At 37.0% G+C, this 23,684-nt stretch overlaps 1 protein-coding gene across 1 annotated transcript; it reads right to left on the bottom strand.

Moving 5' to 3' along the window:
* Nucleotides 1–4,302: 4,302 nt before the first annotated feature.
* Nucleotides 4,303–23,090, bottom strand: LOC129273244 (docking protein 2-like). Its single transcript, XM_054910268.2, has 3 exons — nt 23,061–23,090; nt 11,125–11,536; nt 4,303–7,799 (listed from the first exon to the last, which is right to left on the bottom strand). The coding sequence occupies exons 1-3, from the start codon at nt 23,088–23,090 to the stop codon at nt 6,454–6,456; spliced, it is 1,788 nt and encodes a 595-aa protein (XP_054766243.2). The 3' UTR covers nt 4,303–6,453.
* Between the last annotated feature and the right edge of the window lie 594 nt (nt 23,091–23,684).

Raw genomic sequence — 23,684 nt, 5'->3', positions numbered from 1 at the left:
CCCCATGTGGAATCTAAATTGTGATTTTTCTTTTTCATCATTCACCACCTTGGATAGTGGAACCACCGAACCAGATGGTCCCTGTATGCTGTGATCAATGGACATTTTTATATCCTAAGAATGTGTTCACTTTCCAAAGATATTACATCCAAACCATGGTTGCATTCAATAAATTTTTGTTGGTAAATAGAAATAAACATCGTTCAAAATGCAAACACGCACCAGGATTGTTAAAAGTCAATCTGCCATGCATATTGGGTTGAGTCTGAAGAAAGGGGAATACAGTGCAGGGGACAGATCCACTGATCCAATTTGTTGTTATTATTGCTTGTCCAAAAGACCTATATGGAAAATGGTGTTTTGGGGATTGAAAGTTTAGTACTTTTTAAATGAAGTCACAATAAACAGTCTGCAAAAGTCTGAGTTCATATTTTTCGATTTTCACATTGCAGTATTTTGTAAGGATTCAATCCCCATGCCTCAATTTCTGTCATGAATTCTATGGTAAGCCAGTTAAGTGCATTTAGGGGTACAGGTGATATGTCAGACAACATAGTTAAGATACAAATTAGGTTTTTGCTTTCAATTTGGCAAGAGAGAGAAAGAGAGAGAATAACTTGAAACAGAAACGCTATTGGTGATATATGAAAGTAAACATTGGTTCAATCAAATTGACTGATATACTTGTTTGATTTAATAGCGATATGGGACTAATTTGCTTACTAAATACACACGAAAATCTATCATTGATAAGAGTACAGCGCAACAATAGTTAAGTTTTACGTAAATGAAAAGGGTTTGTTGTACAATCATTGTCCTATTTGTTAGGACTGCTATATATAATAATAAAAAAGAGCTTACAGGGTCATATATTAAAGTCCAAAGGTCCCTTTTAGATTATGATGGGGATTTCCTTTTCTTTTCAAACTAGTTTAGAGTTGACAATATAACTACAAACTGGAAAAAAAAATGCAAATCCATATTTGCATAGGGTTGTTGGTATTGCCACAAGTCAGACACATGTGTGACTTAGGCATAGCAATACTTATCCTGCAAAAATAATTTAGAGGGAGAAATAATAAAAAGGGAGATTTTTATATTCAAATTTTGTTTCTCCCATTGTAGAATTGGTAATGATACAACAAAGCACAATTACACAACATGAATATTGAAATGAGGTGAAGTACGGAAAATGGCTTACATACAGAAAACATTTTTTTCCTGTCTGTAATCATATATTTTATGAGGAAGCGCACTAAAGCTAAATTCCTATGTTTGTGAAAAAAGATCAAAGTAATATTGAATTTTTCAATCTATAGGCTTAGAAATCAATCTTTAATGCTATATACTGCATTTTTACTTAGTTTCCAATATAGGGCAACATCCAAGGTTATATTTTTCTGTTGTAAAATACAGGAAGTACGTTGGTAGGGACTGCTTGTCTGTGTCATGGTCCCACATGCAATAAAAATGTTAACTGCACTAAATTACGATATCTTTCAATTGCTATTTCACGATTGAAGAAGACAAATATTTTATCAATTTGAATGTCAATTAGATGCATTTTCTAAAATTCTTCTTTATTCCCCCAGTCATACGAAAATTGTTTGTTGATATAAACAAACTAATTCAATTGATGTGCTGCTCATTCAATATTCATGTTTTCCCATCCACTTGGGAAAAAGTGACATTTTGTGGTTTGAATCTGAAACTTTGATGCATACCTTTAAAACAATTATCAAAAACACTAATGCTAAAACATGCAAATAATATTAAAATATCATGCAAAGTGGCAAAAATTCAACTTCTAAGGCATTTTTTATCAATCTGTATTTTTTAAAAAAATAAATCAACTTTAAAAGATATACTAAAAATTGAAATACTAAAGTTGCCAATTTAATAAAGAAGATGCAGAGTGCTTCAAACATGGCATGCCAACAAGCTATGGTTAGAAAGAGATCAAGTACATGTTGGAAATAAATCACTTATTGTAATAAAAATTCCTTGTTTGTTAATTAAAATTATTTTTTGCATGCAAAAAATAGAAGAAAAAAACTGCTTTGTAATTTCCAACGCTACTTCCTGCCCTTACAAAATAAAAAAAACCTAATGGGAAATCAATCAATTGACATAGTTCAAATGATAAAGATAAACATTAAAAATTTGCTATTTTCACAGCATTCTTTCTATTTCTCTAAACAAGTGACAACTTACAGGAATCTTAATATAAGTCCAACAAATATTCGCCTTGAAAAATAAAACTCATCACTTAAACTTCCATTAACAAGAGAGTGGTTTTCAACATTGAATTTCCGTGCACGTTCTAAAGAAAGATAAAAAAAAAACCACAACTTGCATGGCTTATATACAACTTAATCATCTTGTCTAATATGCTATGAAAAGCAAAGCTGTTGCTAATAGGTCTTGGGTCTCAGAATCTGTTACCGTAAGTATGATTTGGCTAGGGATTGAACCCATAACCTCCTGCTGATGTGGCAGGGGTACCAACCACTAAGCCAACATGCACAGCAACACTTATGAAATGTACTTGATCTCTTGACTAAACATACAGATGCTAACCTATCACGCATGTAGAAGTCACTCATAGAGTGACTGCGTTGGTGGTACGTGGGAAGCAATAGAGCCAACCTAAACAAGGGGTGAAAAATGAAGAATACGATGAATGTTAGGCATGATTATTCAGGGTGAATACAACCAAAGATACAGCTACATGAATTATTTTTTTTCAGATCATTATTAAACAGAAAGGTTAGTTTTCAAGCAACCATAAGCATATCAGAAGCTATTTTGGTGCAGTAGAGTATATAACTAATGTTTGTTGGATAGTAACTGCGCTCTATAAATCTATAGTGTAGTGAAAAAAAGGAATAAAAGAAATATGTATGTTAAAATGAAAGGAAAAAAAAACATAAAGAGGAATGAAGGAATATTCCTGTGAAAAACGCTAGTCAGAATTCCTGAAAAAAATAAAAATGAAGAGAAGTCACTTATAGAGTGATTGTGTTGGTGGTACATGGGATGCAAGCTCAACCCTGTTCAAATATAAACTCTAATCTTTTAATACATTGGTCAATGAACTCGATGGTTCATTTGTGAAGTTTATAGGATTGACTGAACTTGGTAGTCAATTGGTTGAATTCATGCTCAATCATATTCACATATGAACTACAGACCTGCCAACCTCTGGGAATGAAAAATTGTATTCTGTGATAAGAAAAACCTGTATTTCCCCCCAAAAAAATGTATTTTATGATAAAATGCACTGTAATGCATATAGCAGGCCTGCCAAAATTTGAAAATAAAAAAAGGAGTCCCAATTGAGAGTCAACAGTAATGACAAAAAATGAAGTACTTTGTTAAAAGGAATGTAGATTGTACCTATGTCAATTTTAACACATACCTGGAATTGAGACAATAATGACAATCATCAATTAATTCTGGAGTAATGCAGACTGCCAACCTTCTACAAAAAAAAAAGTATTCTTAGAAGGGGAAAAATCGCCAGCCTGTTCTCTGATAAAATGCGCACTGCTCTTGCAGATGAAAAAAAACCAAAACAATGAAACATGTGTATATCTCATCCTGGTTTAACAAAATTATAGAAAAAAAAAACAAGTTACCTGAAATTACATTCATCCAATTACCATATTTGTGTAAGTTTTATGAAATAGAGACATATAGAGATGATTTTTCTCAATAAATTACAATTTTGTGAAAAAAGAGAGAAATTACAAAATCATATCTTTTAAAGGAACAAAGTACTGTCGTATTTTGGTTGCAAAAACATACTGGTTGGCAGCTCTGGAACTATAATCTGTCACCCAATGCATTCAGAACAAGGTGATCTATGTGGGAATTTTATGGGAATTAAAAAACCTAATACATTGGTTGAATTCATGCTCCATCCTGTTCACATGAGAACCCTAATATTGGGCATTGAACCTGTAGGTTGCCATAGCTTTTTAGTCAATTGATTGATTTCAAGCTCAACCTTGTTCACATATGAACCATCATATCGCAACCCATTGGTTTGTACTACCATTAGAATAAAGGGGAGAGAATGTTCTTGTATGAAAACACACACCTCGGTTGCAATGGAAGATCTCGATAGCTTTCAAATGCTTATTGTTGGTCGATTTTTTCTCAAACTTTCACTGATCTTATCCTTTAATTTTGCAGTTCTCACACAAGCAGAAATATTCCAAATGTTTCATTCTTTTTTCCCATGAATAAATCAAGAAGAAAGAAAAGAGAAAAACAAAACACAAACTTTCCCTGAAATGACTTTTCTCGAGATGTCTGATATTTAATAATCAATTTGCCTTTGCAAGATTAGAGATTATATATTTTTCTTTCATTTTATCTATATCGAGACTCATCCAGATTATTCAAATCAACTGGTCCTTTTGTTGATTGAAATTCCATATTACATTTTGATTCCATAAAACCATAATTCACTATATACTCAGTATACTATTATTAGGAGTATCTTATAACATGTATGAAATATAAACTTTTTAATAGAATGCTCCCTCTATATTATGCTTGTGTCACTGTACTGTTCCAGCAGATACATTTTCACACTACATGTACTATAAAGATAATAAAGGGGCAGCGTTTTTTACTGTGCACTTTTTCCCATTTTCTCTTTTACCTCAATCTAAACATGCGTTGCTTCCGAGCTTATACAATATCAAGAGAAAGCAAATATTTTGACAATCGTCCAGGAAAATATGAACTTTATCCTGGACATTATTAATTGACAGCAATTTGAAGTTGCTGATTCAGTTAAATGCACTTTATCTCATTATTGCGCATAAATTTATAGTTATGAACAAAAGTTATAAAATATAAGTAGTACTGAATTAGAAGAAAAAAAATCTTGACTACATAATTTTTTGTTGTGTTGTTTTTGTAGCAAGTAGAAAATTGTTAATGAAAGCACTTTTCTATATACATGTACAAATATACGGTGCCATCATGGAACTAAAATATGTATAACTGTACAAGAGTTTATAGAATGATTTCTTTTCTGTGGTTGATCTTTTGATTAACCATACAAAATAATTGTGAAGTTACAAAAATATTAAGGAAAAATTGCAAGTTGGGCATTTGTGACCACTATATATAATTTATAATTATTACTGCACTGTTCACCAAAACCTACAAAACTAACAGAACACACGTGTTAAATACTGTTGTAAGATAGAGGTTTTCAATCATGTATAAATATTTCTGTAATTCCCCTAATAAATGAAAAATCAATATATTCCTTGTTTACAGTGAAGAACACGGAACCTGATTAAAACAGAGTATTGAATTACTATAAACAAGTATATTCATAGAGTTTGAGAGTAATTTGATATTATAGCAGAATTCTGAAATGTCCTTTCATATCTTTAACAAAATAACATGCCAGTAACATGGAATGGTGTCATTTGTCAGTGTTTTTTAGGATTCTGGCCAGTATCTATTGATAAAAATTTAGGGAATAATTTTTAGGGTAAAAGGCTTCATATTGCAAAATATGGTGTTTGATCTTAGACCCGGTTTCAATTGATTGCAATGATCATCATGTGCAATTCATCATGTATATTGTAACCTTTATCCTCTATTGTAACATCAATAGCTAATCTATGTGTAACAAGGGCCAGTTTTCAAGTCCTTTTTTCCTCTGAGTATAAAATGATAAGTCACAGAGGAAGCCAGAAGCACAAACAGTATTTCCTGTACAATTGAACCACGGATAATTATACTTTGGGGGGGGGGGGGGGAGGCAAACAACGAGAGAGAAAGTGAAAGATGGAATTTAGTTGACAGTTGAATCAGGCTACTGTTTGACAATCGAGTAGCCTTTAATTTAAGAATAAACTTTTATCCAAACCCCAATATACAAATATTTTGAGAGGAAAATAGTTGGTGCAGGAAAAAAAAGGAAAATAATTATTTGCACAAAGAGTTTACATGTAACTGCAACTCATATCAAGCATGGGAATGTACATAGTAGAATTCCCATTCTCACAGAATGCTGCGCTGCCGATATAACCCCATCTACGGTGAGTCAGGGATAGTCTGAAGAAGCCTGCAGAACGAGTAGGCGAAAGCTCACAAGGTAAAACCAAAGTGATTGTGAAAAGATGAAAATTTGTTTTGAGTTCTACCAATCAGATGAATCTCTTTACGGATAAAAATGAAGTTACAATTGATGTTTGGGAGTTGCATTTAATTACAACTCTCTCATCAGGAGTAGAAAATCAAAGCCTGAGATATAGTAAATACATGTAGTGTTTAAAAAAGGAAATAAAATCAAAATTATTTTAGCTGAAAAAGCATGCTTCTATCTAGGTGTTAGTAAAATATGTCATTGTACGATAGATGCCTGAAGATTTGATGCAGCTGTAGACTGCATAATGATCTCAAAATTGATCACCTTCAGGCAACTTCGTACAGGTTTTCATCATAATTAAAATTTGCATCATTTGCCTCTGCATATTCCGACTCCTCTGGAACCGTTGAGGACGGGTATGTACCGACTAGGTAGCCACTCTCTGTGGGTGAACCGGAAGGGGCATCCAGGCTCAAAATATCATAAGCATCCTCAGGAACTGCTCCTACAGGACTGTTGCCAGGCTGAGCGCTTCCAGTTTGGCCACGATTGAGGTGGTCATACAGCATGTCATCTTCTTCTTGTGGAGCTGATTTTGCTGCAGATGCAGCGGAAGCTTTAGACACGGCAGCAGGTTTGGTGTTTGGGGGAGGAAGACGTGGGGCAGCGGAAGAATTTCCAAGCTTCTGTCGCGCAAGGTGGTCGTAAATGTGGTCATGGTCACTTGCTTCTGAGTAAACCTGTGAAGCATCTGCTGCTGCTGCTCCATCCATTCCTGGGGGCGTTTCCAAGGTAGAATATAAACCTGGGTCTGCATTATCGTCTATGACCACACCTGACATTTCATTGTTCAAAGTGTCTACTTTGGAGGAAGACTTATCCCCAGAACTGTGAGAGACCCTAGATGTTGGAATAGCTTTGGTCCCATTGCTCTCGCCATTTGCAGTCTGTCTTCTCTGCATCTGAGGCCACTGCTTTGGCGTAGGTTCAGAAGCCACGTCGTAATGCTGTTCTGGTTCAAAGTCTATTGGAGGACCTTTCCGTGTTTTGGGAGACGGTAGCTTCTTCGCAAGATCAATTGCTTCATCAGAAACCGAGGAGTAGCACTGATCGATGGGTTCGCTCCTGCTGACATCGTCCACTGACTGCGCACCGCGATTGGAATATTTTGTACGGTTAGCAGGCTTTGGAGCTATGTTACGGGACCCTGCAGAGTGTGTTCTGTCACGTGGTGTTGGTAAAACTTTTACCCCCTGGGTCTTTACAATTTGGTTTGCTACTGGTGCTTTGGGCTCGGTTGGAGCTGGAGTAAAGGAAGGTGGAGCTTGAGGAGCAGTTGTGGGTGTAGTTGGTGTGCTTGATGAAGAAAAATTCCTACCAGTCATTGCGGAAACAAACTCCTGAATGGCAGCAAACACTTTGTTTCCATCCTCGACATTGAACCGAATCAAACCCTCCCCTGAGGTACATCTCCTACCGACTTCCATTGAGAATGAGTTTGTTTCTCGTCCATACCGCCTAAGGTATCTGTACGGCCATGACAAGATGTTTTTCCCAGTGGAAGCTTCTATCAAGGACAGTTTCATAGAATCTAGCTGCAGGTTGTAAGTTCCTCCGAGAGTTATCGGTTCCGTGAAATTGTAGGATTTGATTGCTACTGGAAAGGTTTTATCTGTTTAGGTAAAAACAAATAAGAGAGAAAAAAAATCCATAATCAGGAAAAAAAAGTTTGTTTGCCAGTGCTGTTTGCTTTGGTTTCAGTTTCAATATGATCAAGAAAAACATCCTCAAATATTATAAAAGAAACTCATATTTACATCTGATTTATTCACTTTACATATTTACACATCTACTTTGTACTTGTAATATATGTTTCCTCAACAGGGTGACAAGGCTACTTGGGAAAATCAGTTTATTACAGAAAATCATTTTTTTGAAGCATAACACAATGTCTTAAACAAGTGGAATGCCTCTGGCGGTCTCACCTGCATCACGCGATTCAATATAGCAGCAGTGCTGACTTTGAAAACTACTATAACTCGCACAAGATGCTCAGTGATACTTGGTTATTCTTATGTCCATGTTTTATGAACTAGACCAATACACTTACAGAGATATGATGGCAATTCAACAAACAAATACCCCAACATGGCCAAAGTTCACTGACCCCACATGACCCCTGACCCCGAACATGTGACCCAAAACTCGCACAGGACGTTCAGTGATACTCGACTACTCCCACGTCCAAGCTTCATGAGTCAGATCCATAAACCTTCAAAGCCATGATGGCAACTCAACAGATACCCCCATTATGGCCAAAGTTCATTGACCTTTGACCTTGGTCATGTAACCTGAAATGTGCACAGGATGTTCAGTGATACTTCATTACTCTTATGTCCAAGTTTTATGAACTAGACCAATATACTTTCAAAGTTATGATGGTAATTCAACAAATACCCCCAATTTGGCCAAAGTTCATTGACCCTAAATGACCTTTGACCTTAATCATGTGACCTGAAATGTGCACAGGATATTCAGTGATACTTCATTACTCTTATGTCCAAGTTTTATGAACTAGACCAATATACTTTCAAAGTTATGATGGTAATTCAACAAATACCCCCATTCGGCCAAAGTTCATTGACCCCAAATGACCGTTGACCTTGGTCATGTGACGTGAAACTCATGCAGGATGTTCAGTGATACTTGGTTAACCTTATGTCCAAGTTTCATGAACTAGGTCCATATTATGATGACGTTTCAAAAACTTAACCTTAGGTTAAGATTTTGATGTTGATTCCCCCCAACATGGTCTATAAAGTTCTTTGACCTTGGTCATGTGACATGAAACTCAGGCAGGATGTTCAGTAATACTTGATTAACCTTATGGCCAAGTTTCATGAACTAGGTCCATATACTTTCTAAGTTATGCATTTACAAAACTTAACCTTCGGTTAAGATTTGGTGTTGACGCCGCCGCCGTCGGAAAAGCGGCGCCTATAGTCTCACTCTGCTATGCAGGTGAGACAAAAACTCCAAGCCCCTCCAAACCCACATAAAGCCTGTGAATGTACAGTATGCTATATGAGTACCATATTGGATGCAGTATCATGTTTATTGATTTTTCCAATCAGGGGCAGATCAAAGATTTTCCAAAGGGGGGGGGGGCATTATTGTTCAATTTTTGTTGTCCTTTTGCTCCCCCCAAAGGTCTTCACTTGAGTAAACATGATGTTTTTCATTTAACATATTTATTTTGTTAAGCCTCACAAAGGAGGGGGGGGGGTGAGCATGGGTCAAATGTGCCCCTACCAGTTCCTCCACTGCTTCTAACCTCTTTCTCTTGTAGTGTGATACATGTAGCAAACAAGGGGGGTGTTTCACAAAGATTTAAGTATGACTTAGGGGGTACTGCAAGAAAATATTTGCAATCAATCGCAAATACTCTGTTGCAATTTTACAGTTGAAGATCACTTTTAACTTTAGCAAGTCGGATTACACTCCTTGTTTCATGGAGCAGATTAGCAATCAATCGCAACTTTGCAATTGCACGGCATGTGCTTGATTTCACGAACAAAAATAGACTTGCAATTGATCGCAAGTTTCTTGCAACGCCCCATTAGAGTCACACTTAAATGCCTAATTGCCTGCGATATAAAGGGCATGACCGCATTGGTCAGATCATGCCAAGAGGACGTGCACTACTGCGTATGATCAATAAGATTGCGCATTGCATATCATGTACACGTCAGCATTTAAGTGCGACTCTAAGTCATACTTAAATCTTTGTAAAACACCTCCAAGGTTTCTTCAATTTCATGTACACTTTAAGTTTCTAGCATTAAAAAAACCCCATTAAGTACCATCCATTAATATACATACATGTACCACATGACTTGAATATCTTTATTTAATAATTGTACTCACAAATATCAAAATGTTCCCTCATGTAATGAAATTTGAACTATTAGTTGAATGAAAATGAGTTACATGTACAGGGTTCCCACAGAAATTTGAAAACAGAATTCCATGACTTTTCCATGATTAAATTGCTGCTTTCCATGACTTCCCGTGATGTCCCGGGAGTTATGTACTAGAATTTGGGATGTCACAAAACTGGGAAAATGGAAATCATGAACACCAATTATAATAGCAGAGTATGATCACAGAGTATGAGAGTTGCAAGACATGACAAACTGGAAAGCTGCCATATCGAAGAGGTAAATGCAATTCCCTGACTTTTCCCTGACTTTCCATGCTCACGAATTTTTCCAGGATTTTCCATGACTGTGGGAACCCTGATGTACATGTAGCTGATGAGAGCACTGGAACACCAATGCTTCCTCACCTTTACTCTAATATGTATATAATATTAATTTTTTTGCTTCTATAATTTTTTATACAGCAGGGGTATATTTTGTAACATAGTAGGCATAAAAAGCTTGACCCCACTAGTATTCTTTTTCATTGTACAAACCTTTTTAATTTACGATTTGAATTTCATTGATCAAAGATATACTTTAATTAACTATTTATTGCAGGGAACCCATACTAACAAGCTTTGCTTTCCAGTGGGTTCCCTTTTTTCATTTCTGTATATTATATTTTTGTGTTTTGCTATACATTGTAACTTTTGTTAAATTTTGGAATGAAAAAGAATAAATGCAATCAATCAATCAATCAATCAAAAAATTTGACTCCTTTTGGAAGAGTGACAGTTATCATTATCATTATGATAAAATGGAGATAATATTCATAACCATATATGTGCAGACAGGTTCGTGATAAACTCAGTCATCAGGTGACTGTTGATTTTGAAAAACTTTCAAAATGAATTATAACACTAGTATCTTCCAGGTTGGATAAGTAATTTTTCAATAGAATTTATTCATAAGCAAGATGAAATATTTCTTTTCTAACAGGAGATAATGGGGGAAATTTTCCTAAATGTTTAAGTCCCAGATATACATTGAAGTATATTCAAGTTCAGTACTTACTATCATAAGAATCATACAAAAGATTGTCCTGCAGCTCCGACTCCACTTCTAATACTCCTTGGTTTTCTGATTTTCCGCCTCCACAGCCCCCTCCTCCTCCTCCCCCGCCTCCTCCAAAAAGGTGGTCTTTCCTCAAGCCTGCTACATCGTGCATCTTGCTGACCCACTGGAATAAACGATCCTCATCTTCCGCTGCCAGCAGGTGCACCTTCTCTTCCATGCATGTCACCTCGAAAGTGTGGTCCCGGTTTTTGTACTGAGCAGGCATTGTCTCAAACTTGGATGTGTTGCTCAGCTTAATTTGTACCTTCTTTTCTCTATCCGTAAGGGTCAGCGTACCATAGTTGACTTGGGACGTTGCCCATGACAGTTTGGCTGTGTTTTTCACCCATTTCTTCGAGGCTATTGTGACCTGCATTCAACAAAATGGCAGAACAATAAAAAAATCTAAATCATAATATCGGAGTGCTTAAATGATAGCAACATGCATATTTGGTGCTCAAACTGTTGATAGGAATTAGGAAATATCATTCTTTACTATAAAAATGATTAACTCTACACATCCTTCATGTAACTTGTATACCAAGTTCATATATATTCATTTTATATTTTATTTTGTAATTATATCTGATGTATTTTGTTTGTATTTTGCATGTTTTTATGAATGGAAAATGAATACAATACAAATACAATACAACTTGTACATCTGAAAATACCTTTTACCACTAAAAAGCCTTGCGCTTCATACAGTGGCGTAACTACGGGGAGGGGGCATGGGGGGGGGCACGTGCTCCCCCGATCGGCTGACCAAAAAAAAAAAAAAAAAAAAAAAAACGGGGAAAATAAGAAAAAGAGGGAGAAAGGAAGAGAAACGTACTAGGAAAGAACAAATTATTCATTATGATGTTATATTAGATTAAATTATAATTATGTTACGTTATATGACATAAGAAATATTTTTTCATAACTTTATGAAACATAATTTACTCAGAGCCTATGTCTTCATTGTACCTGGCGCTCGCATTGTCTGTTTTACGAGATATGTAATCCTGTTGTCCTAAAACCTGTCGTTTTCAAGTCAATATACACCAAATATATTTCCTCGCACTTCGAGATATTAGTGTTTTATGTACAATAGTATGCTTCTTTTTCATGACTACTTAAAGTGATTGCCCCATTTTAAGGTCTTAACATAAAACATTTCCTGTCCGTGCTTACGTTCGCATTTAATAGTCGATTGGTGAGATATGTCTGCTCTCCATGAATTCCTAGAATCAGTCCTTAAAATGTCCCTTTTTCTGATCTGAATATCAAAAATTTTCAGCTCGCGCTTCGCGCTCGCAATATTTGATTAGTGAGATGCATATAATGATGATTACAATTACTACAAGTGCTTAATGCGTTTAGATGCCAATCTAACAAAATCAGCAAGAGATTGGCACTCGCATTACATGACTATGGAGAGATATGTATACTCTTAAAAAAAAATAGTCCTTAAAATCTCTGTTTGAGGTCAATATATACAAAAATTTCAGCTCGCACTTTGCGCTCGCATTGTTTAGTGAGACAGGTACGTATCATGATTACAAAAATTTGATTATAATGTCCCTTTTTAGGTCTGAATATCCAAAATTTTCAGCTCGCGCTTCGCGCTCACAATATTTGATCAGTGAGATACATATCCGTTTAATGGCACTGTCCTTAAAATGTCTATTAGGTCAGTATACCTGGCAACTGAGCGTGCTTCGCGCGCTCACTAAGTGGCTCAAAATTTTTGCTGGTGCCCCCCCAATGCCGTGACCCACGGTACGCCACTGCCTTCAAATTTTCATTTGAATCAACCCTTTTTTCAGACGGATATAGTTTTGCATACATGTACCAAAAATTTAAGCTAGTCTCATTAAATTTGGGCTGCATACTACCTACTTCATTAGGGAGGTTGATTGTCACCATATCATTGATAATGATTTCTTTTATTTAGACCCTGAATTCTATTTGATGCTGGTGAGTTGGTAAATACCATGCAACATAGACCCCATTCTCATTACGGGGCCCTAAAACTAGTTTACTGAACCAGTTTAGTGGAAAATAGTTTAACGTGTAAAATGAGGACAGTAGAAGCGGTCTTAGAAGCGATCTTCCAAACCAGTTCGCAAAACCACCTTGCGATGTTGTTTCAAGATCGCTTTGCTTTGTTAGACTGGTTTTAGCATAAGTGAGGACACAACCATTCTTCGGGAAGCGATCTTTGCACATTTTGAACGCGCTACTCCACACACTGTGTGTACTGTGTAGAATGTCTATGCAGCAGTTTCAAATTTCGCGAGAAACATTTAACCCTTTGAGAGCATTCCCATAGCAACAAGGCCACTTTACATGAACTGGTTTTGAAATCCAATTTCCAGTAAAAAAGATTTAGAAAATATAATGGGAACAGTGTCATAGTGACTTCACTCATGTGTTGAATCCTTGACCTCAAGAAGGGTCGAACGCTGCAAAGAGAGCAGCCATGATCTTCTTTTTACCAAACCAAAAAGAAGGGCAGATTCACTGCAGCCCACGGATCTACCGGTATGTACAGTATGGGACCACAACTTCCACAAGTATATGTGAAGCAAGTATAGACAGCGTTGTGCAGTGCCCATGAGAAAATTGCTCAGGCAAAGGCCCGAGGGGGCGGAGGGTACTTGAACCAATATGTGATAGGTATGTGCCACTGGCAAGTCAAAATTAAGAGGCCCTGGAATGGCTCGTCATGAAAGTGGGGGTCCCTGGAACTTCTTAAAATGTTGCAAAAAGAAGGTGACTGTCCATAGAACTAAAAATAATAAACACAAAAAATCATGGGTATCCAGAACTAGATTTTGAGGACATGCATTGTAAGTGTTGATGAAAACCACATGTTTTTGTTTTGACTTCAGACGCTGCCTACCAAATAGCTTTACTGACAGAGTGTAGAGCTACATGTACGCGAACTCAACTGATCCAGTGATCGCCGGTGTAAAGATTCTCACACACGGCGCTAGCATTAGCCTCCTGCCGAGGCCCTGGCGGCTGCTTCCCGAGCGAAGGGAGGGAATTCCTAATTCGCGAAGCGAATTAGGCCTGGCAAGCACTGCGAGCCAGGGCCTCTTGACATCTGAGCTGAATTATATATTCATGAGGAACGTCTTCCTAATGAATATACTGTACATGAGTCATGAATATTACCGGTCACCTACATGTACATGTAGTACAATGAAATGTCAAAGCTGTTTCGTCCAGGGTTCGGAATACTAGTTGTCCACTATTCTTAGGGACTATTCTGCAGGGGATTCATTTAATTGCGGGACACTAAAGGGGATATAACCAGCAAAATGCTACAAGTAGTGGTACTACTACTAGTACTAGCCGTAACAGACCCATCACCGCCCCGAAACTTCCCGGGAGATCGGCCTGGTCAGACTCAAGTCAATGGAAATCACTAACTGAACAACTCGACTCCAGCATTCCACGCGGAGATCGATAATCGACGCATAGTGGAATCTGGGGTGGAATCGCATGAAAGATTACATTTTTCCATATCCTGTGGGTAGAGTTACAAAAACATCTAGTCCTTTCAGTGCAAATTTAATTTCATCGACTTGCAAATCCTTAATTCGGTTCATATTCAGCATTTTAGAGGCATATTCAATGCTCTTTGATATTTCGTCGTCACTCTTCACCAAGAATCCACGGGTCGCCATTCAAGATGAGCTCATGAATATTCAACATGACGTCATAGCAGCCCGCGCTCTCATTGGATGATTTTCACCGACCAGTTTTTGGTCGGAATATTGGTAAAAACAATAAAAAATAAAAGAAAGTCGGTGAAATTCGGCTCAGATGTCAAGAGGCCCTGTCTCCCGCGCTCTGCTTTGCTCGGGAAGCAGCCGACAGGGCCTCAACAAGAGGCTAAGCTAGCATGGGATTAGGGAAGAAGGTCAGCCAATCAGCGGCCAGGGATTCCATCTACTGCGATGGTATGGGGATTCTTCTATGTGTGGAGCGCGACTGAAGGAAAACTCTAATGCCTCAGAACGGGTTTTATTTGGCACCTGGACATGGAGGGGAAAATAGTAAATGTATTCCCTGGAACAGAAAATTGTGAGTGAAAACAAGGGTCCCCTCCATGGCACTTACATGTACCCACTTTAAAAAATATTACCATCTCTCCATGTACAATATTAAGGCTAAGGCAGAGGCAAAGAGGCCAGCCTATCCGGGGCTATGGACATGGTCCAGCCGCCCAAGGCCAAAGCCAGACTGTCCAAGGTAAAGGCCAAGGAATTCATGATTTCGACCTCTGAGCTCAAGGCCAAGGCCAAACTATACAAGAAAAAGAAATTTAAGATTTCAGACCTACACACTGTACCATGTATTACGTGTTCAAGGTCAAGGCCAAGGCCAGATGGTCTGAAGGCAAGAACGAGGCCTTTACAGAATGGCTGTGGCCAAGAACAAGGCAAATTAGGCCTAAATGTATGAGGCCAAGGTCAAGGTCATATTAAGGTCGAAATGTACAACAGTCACTACGAGATTGGATTGGATTGCATTGGTTTCCAACCGGTACATGAATTCAGGTTGGAGAAATTTTCAGTATGGCAGGTACATGTACCGTAAGTAACGGTCTATTAACCGCACCTTTATCTCGGCGGGATAGAAGCAAAAGTCGGGGGTGCGGTTTATCCACGTTGACGGGTCTGAGCCAGCCCGTGACTGCCCGTCGTAACCCCTCCCGAACACGTAAGACGTCTGCCAGTTCACAACACTTCGAGTGGATGTACTGGTACCGTATCGTAGTTTGCAATGTACAAGAACGGCAGTGCTGTGTGTGTGCACTGTGACTGTGAGTGAGTGTGTAAGTGGCCAATATTGTCGGGACCTTTCTTTCTTGCTAACATTAATTTTGTTGATGAATTGATCAAGAACAGCAGATTTCCGCATACCGGTAATCTCTTTGGATACTTTGAAATCTTTAACTTAAGTTTTGTTACTTCGTACCTCAAATATGCATGTAAATGTGAGAAGGATTTTTTTTTTTTTTTTTTAAGTCCAAAGTTGGGGGTGTGGTTAATCCACTGGTGCGGTTTATAGTCCGTTACTTACGGTACATGTACATATTTAGAGATAAATTGAAAACTGTGTTCCCACATAAATTCAAAAAATAATGTAGGAGCTGAATCAACCCCTTGTCTTTGTAAACTTGTAATTTTAAAACATAAATGTTACTCAATTTTAGAAACCACTTTACGCTTTAGAGTCTTATCATCAGATCATGTACCTTCATAAATTTTCAAGATGAATTTATCATAGCAATTAGCAATTTAGCATCCATACAAAACTGACAAGTGGATCACATGATCAGATTTCATAAGAACTAAAATAGTATGATTTGTCTGACAATTACCATAGTAACAGTCAGACACATGCTTCTCAGTCAGTCAAAATCAAGGAAAGTCTTCAGATGACAAATGTTTTCCACAATATGAGCATTGCTGTGTACTAGCCATGTATGTACAAAATATACAATCTAGAACACGTATCCTAATAATATCTGATTTTCAAGTTGTTTGCTTTTCTTTCTAGCACATGATTAATAGCAGATAAAAATAAAAAAAACCCTGGGAATCACTTCAATTCAAGAGGAAAAAAAGAGAGGAAAAAACACTTGCTACTTGCCAATATTCATCATCAAGGGGCATAATTTATAATTCAGTAATTGTAATGTAAGTGAAATTTCACTTTCCAATTAATGTGAAGTGTCATAAAACAATAAAATGATTGTGCATCTAAAAGAGGCCGTTCTCATTACGCTTTCTAAAACTAGTACAGGATACCGATTCAGGAAACCACTTTGGAAGATCGCTTTGCTAGCGTTCCCACTTGATCACACGAAAGTGGTTTTCAAAATCACTTCACGTAAAGGGCTTTTGTTGCTATGGAAACGCTCTCAGTGGGGTGACACGTTTCGCGCGAAATTCGAAACCGCAGCATTGGCATTCTACATCTGTCGTGTGGAGTAGCGTGCTCAAAATGTGCAAAGATCGCTTCCCGAAGAATGGTTGTGTCCTCACTTACGCTAAAACCAGTTTAACGAGGCAAAGCGATCTTGAAAACTACGTCGCGAGGTGGTTTTCCAAACTGGTTTGGAAGATCGCTTCCAAGACCGCTTTGACCGTTCTCACTACGCGTTAAACTAGTTTCCAGTAAACTAGTTTTAGGAACGTAGTGAGAACAGCCTCAAATATTACATGTAAGAGCCAGGCTGCCAGAGGTCGATTAATATTCAAGCCCTTGGTTTTGGTGATCATAACATACATGTATGCATTCCAGCAATGATAATTAACAATAATAATAAATTGATGGTGATGAAGATAATGATGTCTCGATGATAATAATAATACATGTAAATAATGTAATTAAAGGGGTACTCTAGGCTGAAAATATATCTGAATAAAAATTAAAAAGTCATAGAGCAAAATTCACTGAGCAAAACGCAGAAAGTTTTATTAAAATCTGAGAAAATAAATAACAATGTTCGCAATATTTTGTGGAAACAGTTTATGCATGCCAGTGCCACCATGAACATTCACTAGGTTGGCTGATGATGTCATGTCCCCACTTTATTAATTTTTTTTGTTATTACATAATGATGAAATCATAATCATTTTATATTTTCATACATGCATGTACATGTATACATGTAACTTGTAACAAAATAAGTTGCTTCTCCCCCCCTCCACCCTCACAGTCACCATTTTTCATTCTATTACTCAGTGTGGTGATTTTTCGAGCTATTGTGCTCATTTTACACACATGATAGAAATTATATCAATTTCCTAACAATGAGCACTTTTAGAAATGTACGTCCACATGGTGGACTGGTACGAGATGACAACATTTTTTGGCGTTCCATATGCCTCAGGTCCTCACACACGTCCACTATCAGAATCGAGAACCTCGCCACATCCATTTTGCGGTTCTCCTAAATCATAGACGACGTGCACGTGAGTGACGTCATTTTAACCGCTCAAGCCCAGCATGAAGATCAACCTTTCCCTTTTAAAACACAGTTTTCAGTGACTTTTCACAAAATTAATGTAAGTTGTACGATGCATTCTGTTTATCATATTTGAAATTGCTTTCTGATCTCCAAAATATACATCGATATATATCCTAACTCGCGTAAAAAGGCACATGTGCACAAGTTGCACCTTCGCATCACCCGACCGGGTCGCCAGGCGATGGTGCGCCAGATCTTCCGGGTCGGGCAGCGTGTCATGACCCGCTGGTTATCGCGCTGTTTCATGTGGACGTACGTACACGTACAAGTCGAGTGAAATCTAAAGTATTCGCATCTGTAGTGAACAAGGGCAGACGACGACGTTGACTCGAACGATCAGATGACTGCTACGTCGTTCACGTTCACTGCTCCTAAAACTCTCTATTATCTCTGGCCATATATGGCTACGCATTAATCCATTTTAGTTTCATCAGATTGGTGGACAAAATTCAGATAAATATAATTTCATATTAAAGAATACAAAATCATAAGTGGGGGGATGACATCATCAGTTTGCTCATTGCATATTCATGAAGACATGCAGAGAACTGTTTTACCACTTAATGTAAAGCTTTAAAATATCATAACTTTGTTTTTCCTTCTTTGATTTCTACTTTTTTTCCAGAGTTTTGTCTGTCTGATTTTACTTTTAAATTGTTCAAATCATATTATTTTCAGCCTGGAGTACCTCTTAAATAGGCAGTCAGGCACATAAACAAGACAATCTTTATAAGGAAGAAGAAATAAAGAGACAATACATGTATATTGCAGGTCACGGGTATCATACAATTGTGTACAATATAGAAATTCAAGTAAACAGAATCCCACTGCTGCCACCAGTTTGAGGGAGACAGTGTCATCTACAATTGAGTACAATATTAAAATTCAAGTAAATTAATCTCTGTTTGATACTGCATGGGTTAGAATCCCACTGCTGCCACCAGTTTGGGGGAAACACTACTCAGAAGATTTTGCGGTGAACCGATCTAAATGAAAAGGAGTTGCAGTAAACACAGATTTCATGAGAAAGTCTGTAAAACCACATACCGGTATATTATCTAGATACAATTTCCTGACCTTTGTGAAATCATGAACTCTTCTGTAAGCTGAAAACAATCACACTAAAGATCTCCAACACCAATAAGAACATGTGGAACACAGTCAGGCGCGGATCCAAAGGGGGGCACATATTGAAGACCTTTTTTTTTTGTGTACACGTGTCTTTTGCTTGTCAATTTTTTTCGGGCACGAAATATCCTTAATTTGTGGTTGAAAACCATTTTTTTTTTGCTTGTCAAAGTTTTTCGGGCACGAAAATATCCTTAATTAGTGGTCGAGAACCTTTATTTTTTGGGCTTGTCAAAATTTTCCTCCTAAAAATTTGCCCCCTCCCCTTTGGAAAATCCTGGATCCGCCCCTGAACAGTTTTATTATTATTAGTATTGTTTGGAAAGAGACCTGACATACATGTATGGCTGGCATACATGTCCATGTAATACGTACAGTGTATTCGACATGATACGAGAGGTAACTATTAACCTCGTTGCAATTTTAGTGGTAATAGATGGGAACAGTAACAAATATTGAATTTTTATTAAAATTTGTAACCTTTATTATAAATATTAGAAGAAGTACCGTGGTCAAATTGTCAGTGACATATACTGCACAGTACTACCATCAAGGCTACGGTTAGGGAAAGTGGCAATGTTATATGCACTAATATTACAATAATCAAGATTTCTTTTGTAGTTTTGTTCTTTCACTTTTCAATTGGATTGAGTGTGAAATATACTGTTGTTCTAATACTACTACCGGTACTTTAATAATAATGTTAGCTGGAAAAAAAATGTAGATCATGAATAACAGAACCAATCTATCAGATCACCCATTCAGTCATTTGAATGATGAATTTATTATCTAATGCAATAATTTTACAACTTTATAGCCAATTAGTTACAGATACATAGAAAAGCAAGGATAATAAGAACCAGAAAATAACATTTGAATAGCATGAATGCAGAATGCTAGTCAGGTCTGGCCCTTTGTAGTTTAGGCAGATACATTTGTTTATAAAAAATTGTTAAAAGTGAACAATTCATTATTATATTGTGAATCTACTAAATATAGTCTCTAATTCATTTATATGACAAACAATGCCTATATTTACATAATTTTGCAAAGACTAATATCTACAAATGAAAGATACAGTATAAAAGATAACGAGTCCCATGTCTTCTGGGGCCTGTTGCATGAAATGGTCTTTCGTAGAACCATTCTACGTAAGAACGAGATATCGCTCAACTGTTTCACAAAGCCGATTTGGGCGATACGAAGAATGGTCCTTGGAAAGACACCTCCAGACATGTCCTACGTAGGCATGATCTTCTTTGCACACCGCCCGCCACCGTCGGCATTGAGAGAAAATGCGTTTACGGCAAGCCACACTGACATATCACCTTTAAACATTTTTTTGGGTTGCACACTGATGCATTTTATCTGGGATGGCGCCAAGTCATTTTTATATGGGGGCTAGTTGTCATCAATTGCAGGTCGTCTTTTTGCACGGCAAGACGACCAAAAACAGATGTCATTATAACTTCTTCGGGCTTTATTATAATATGTCCGGGGGTAATGTAGGCCCCAATATTTTTTTAATATGTTTTCTTTTATGGTCCGTCCTATCCCAACGCCATTTCCATTATTTTTTTTTTAAATATCGAAATGGGCGGCACTATCTCTCTGACCCCTCTGACCCCTCATGCTTTCTCATTATAGATAATTAAACAACATGAAAACAAATTTCTTTAAAAAAAATTATGTAAGGTAAAAAACGTGTTTATAACGTGCAGCAAAAAAAAAACACGATACAAAACTAAAATGTTAAACATGGTAAATCATTCATGTATTTTTATTTCATTTTCATTATAATTTTTTTGCTGAGATTAATTTTAATCAATGAAAATAAATTGTCGGATTTGGGCTTAACTTGAGATGTACTGAAACAGTGAAACAAAACAAAAAATCTGCAGTAACAAAATACCTAATTGAATTTAAGATACAGATTAGGCCTATAGCTTACGAATCCATCACAATCATTACAAATGAAGATAAGCTAGTTCATTAAAGAAAAGATTATGGAAATGAGTCCATACAAAGAGGCGCATTTTCAATTGTTATAGGGTAGGCTTTCGGTCTAGTAATATATTATAAGGTCTTTGGGTAGGCCCCTTTAGGCCCCTAAGCCCCCTACTAAAATGTTAAAGCAATAAGGTATTCTCTACTCATCAACTTTGAAATGTTGAACATATATATTTTTTATATTCTTAAACCTTATTCTTATATAAGCTTCCATAAATTAAGTGATCAACTTTAAAGATTACCAACGTTTATGATCATTGTAATATTAGCATTATTTCTGTAAATAGTATTTTTTCCATTGCGGATTGCACACATTTTTCTATGTTTTAATTGTTATTGCAAAGCACTACTTTATCCACTTGGACATGTTTGCAGCAATTTTCATATTTTCCTTGTCTTCGGTTACTCATCATGCAACTGAGGTATGTTTATACTCTAAACACTCACATTTGTATTTCTTGCGTTATATCTGACAAATAAAATAAATAAATTACATTTTTCACACACAGCCTCTCATATTTTCCTTTTTAGTCTCATACAATCAGACACTGTTGATTTTGTTTACTCCATTCAAATCCTATTTTTACCTCAACAGATAACATATTAACGCATAATTTGCAAAATCATCATTACATATACATGTATGTATTCTATAAAAAAATCAGTATATTGAACTAATAAAATGTCGAAATTACTTAGTTAAATCAATTTTTATGTCGGACAAGGGTCTCTTTCGTTGAAATATCAATGAAAGGTGTCTCTAAAAGGACACCGTGTTCTGAATAAGGGAAATAATGAAAATTTCGATTTTATCCAGTTATGTTTGTGAATCTTAAAAGTTTTTTCTCTTTTTACCTCATAAAGTACGCTCCATACATCAATTCTACAATCAGTAATAAATAAAACATTATTTGATCCCCTTTTATTGAAATATATGATTTTATGAAAAGTCGTCATTCCGAAATAAAAGGTTCAGGTGACGATGAAGACTAAATATTTTTCCGATACTATCGATATCAAACGATGTCGCGGACTTGAAAGACAAAATTGCCTTCGTGAAACGGAAAGCGCTGATTTGTCGCCAATCTTCCTATCTCGGAAGAATGGTCCTAGGACGTTCCTACGTATCGCTCATCTCGTCATGCAACAGGCCCCTGTTTTCTAACAGTTGTCCCACAAAAGTTGACAGCTTTATGAAAACTTGACCTTCATGGTTTTTTTCTCATTTTGATTGGTAGTTCATTCAATTTCATGAATTCAATCAGTCTAAATTAGGTATATATTTATTGAAAAATCGATACATTAATTAAGACATTGTCACGAGTATGAGTTTGACATCATAAAAAAGTAGATTTTGCAGAGCTCTCCAACAGTCTAGAGTCGACATGCATGAACCACTGTACTATACTAGTGCCACTACCAGGCAGTAGGATACTGTGCAAAGTATAACAAAAATTGTAATCACACAATATAACGACGATATATTCAATAATTCAAATAGGTGTAGGGCCTAGTACAAAATAATCATTGGCTTCACACTGTCAACAACCCGGAAATGGTATTGGTATACGCGTAAAGAGCGCATATACAACAGTCAACATACAACAAGGACAATTAAAATCTGTACACAGGCATGACAGGTGGAGCATCGGACTTTGATTTAGAAGAAAAACAACTTGTGAAAAGTGAATAAATTCATAATTCTGTTTCTCACCTTCTGATATCTCCACAAAGTGCCATCCATGATTCCAAGTGAGGCCTAGCCCAGCTAGGCTTCATACAGAATGTTCCGCCAATTTCACAGAGGAAGAGGAAATTTGCCTGCTCCTCAGATTGTACTTTGCTTTTTGAGCGATCTCTTGCTTTTCGCACAACATGCATACATGTGGACCATTGGACCCGAGTTCGCATTCTTTGGGGGTGGGGTCGCTCGCCAAGAGCTACTGACAACTAGTCTTTAGTAAAGCTGAATACTTTTTTATTCACCACTAGCAAGTTCCGTGTTTCGCAGAAATTTTTTGAACATATTAACGGGGGGGGGGGGGGGTGTTATGAGGTAAGAGAGTTTCAGTCTCAGCCAGTTCATTTTGCGACTATGGCTTGATCAAGAGAAAACGTAGGCCTAGCTGTGTGTTCTGATTCTGCCCGATCATGGAACTTTAACTGATCCCCAACTGATCGATCATTGACAAGTCGATCCATCCATTCAAACCTTTCATGTGCTTACTAATACCTGACTATATCAGGGGCGGCAGAACATATTTTCGTTTGGGGGCATGGCTAAAAAGGGCACTTATAATTCAAAATGGGAATGTGCAAACGGATATATTCACCATGA

This window comes from Lytechinus pictus, chromosome 12 (genome assembly GCF_037042905.1).
Source record: "Lytechinus pictus isolate F3 Inbred chromosome 12, Lp3.0, whole genome shotgun sequence".
NCBI classification, from domain to species: Eukaryota; Metazoa; Echinodermata; class Echinoidea; order Temnopleuroida; family Toxopneustidae; genus Lytechinus; species Lytechinus pictus.
The sequence above is the reverse complement of the archived record's forward strand: the minus strand, read 5'-3'. Positions and strand labels throughout refer to the sequence as shown.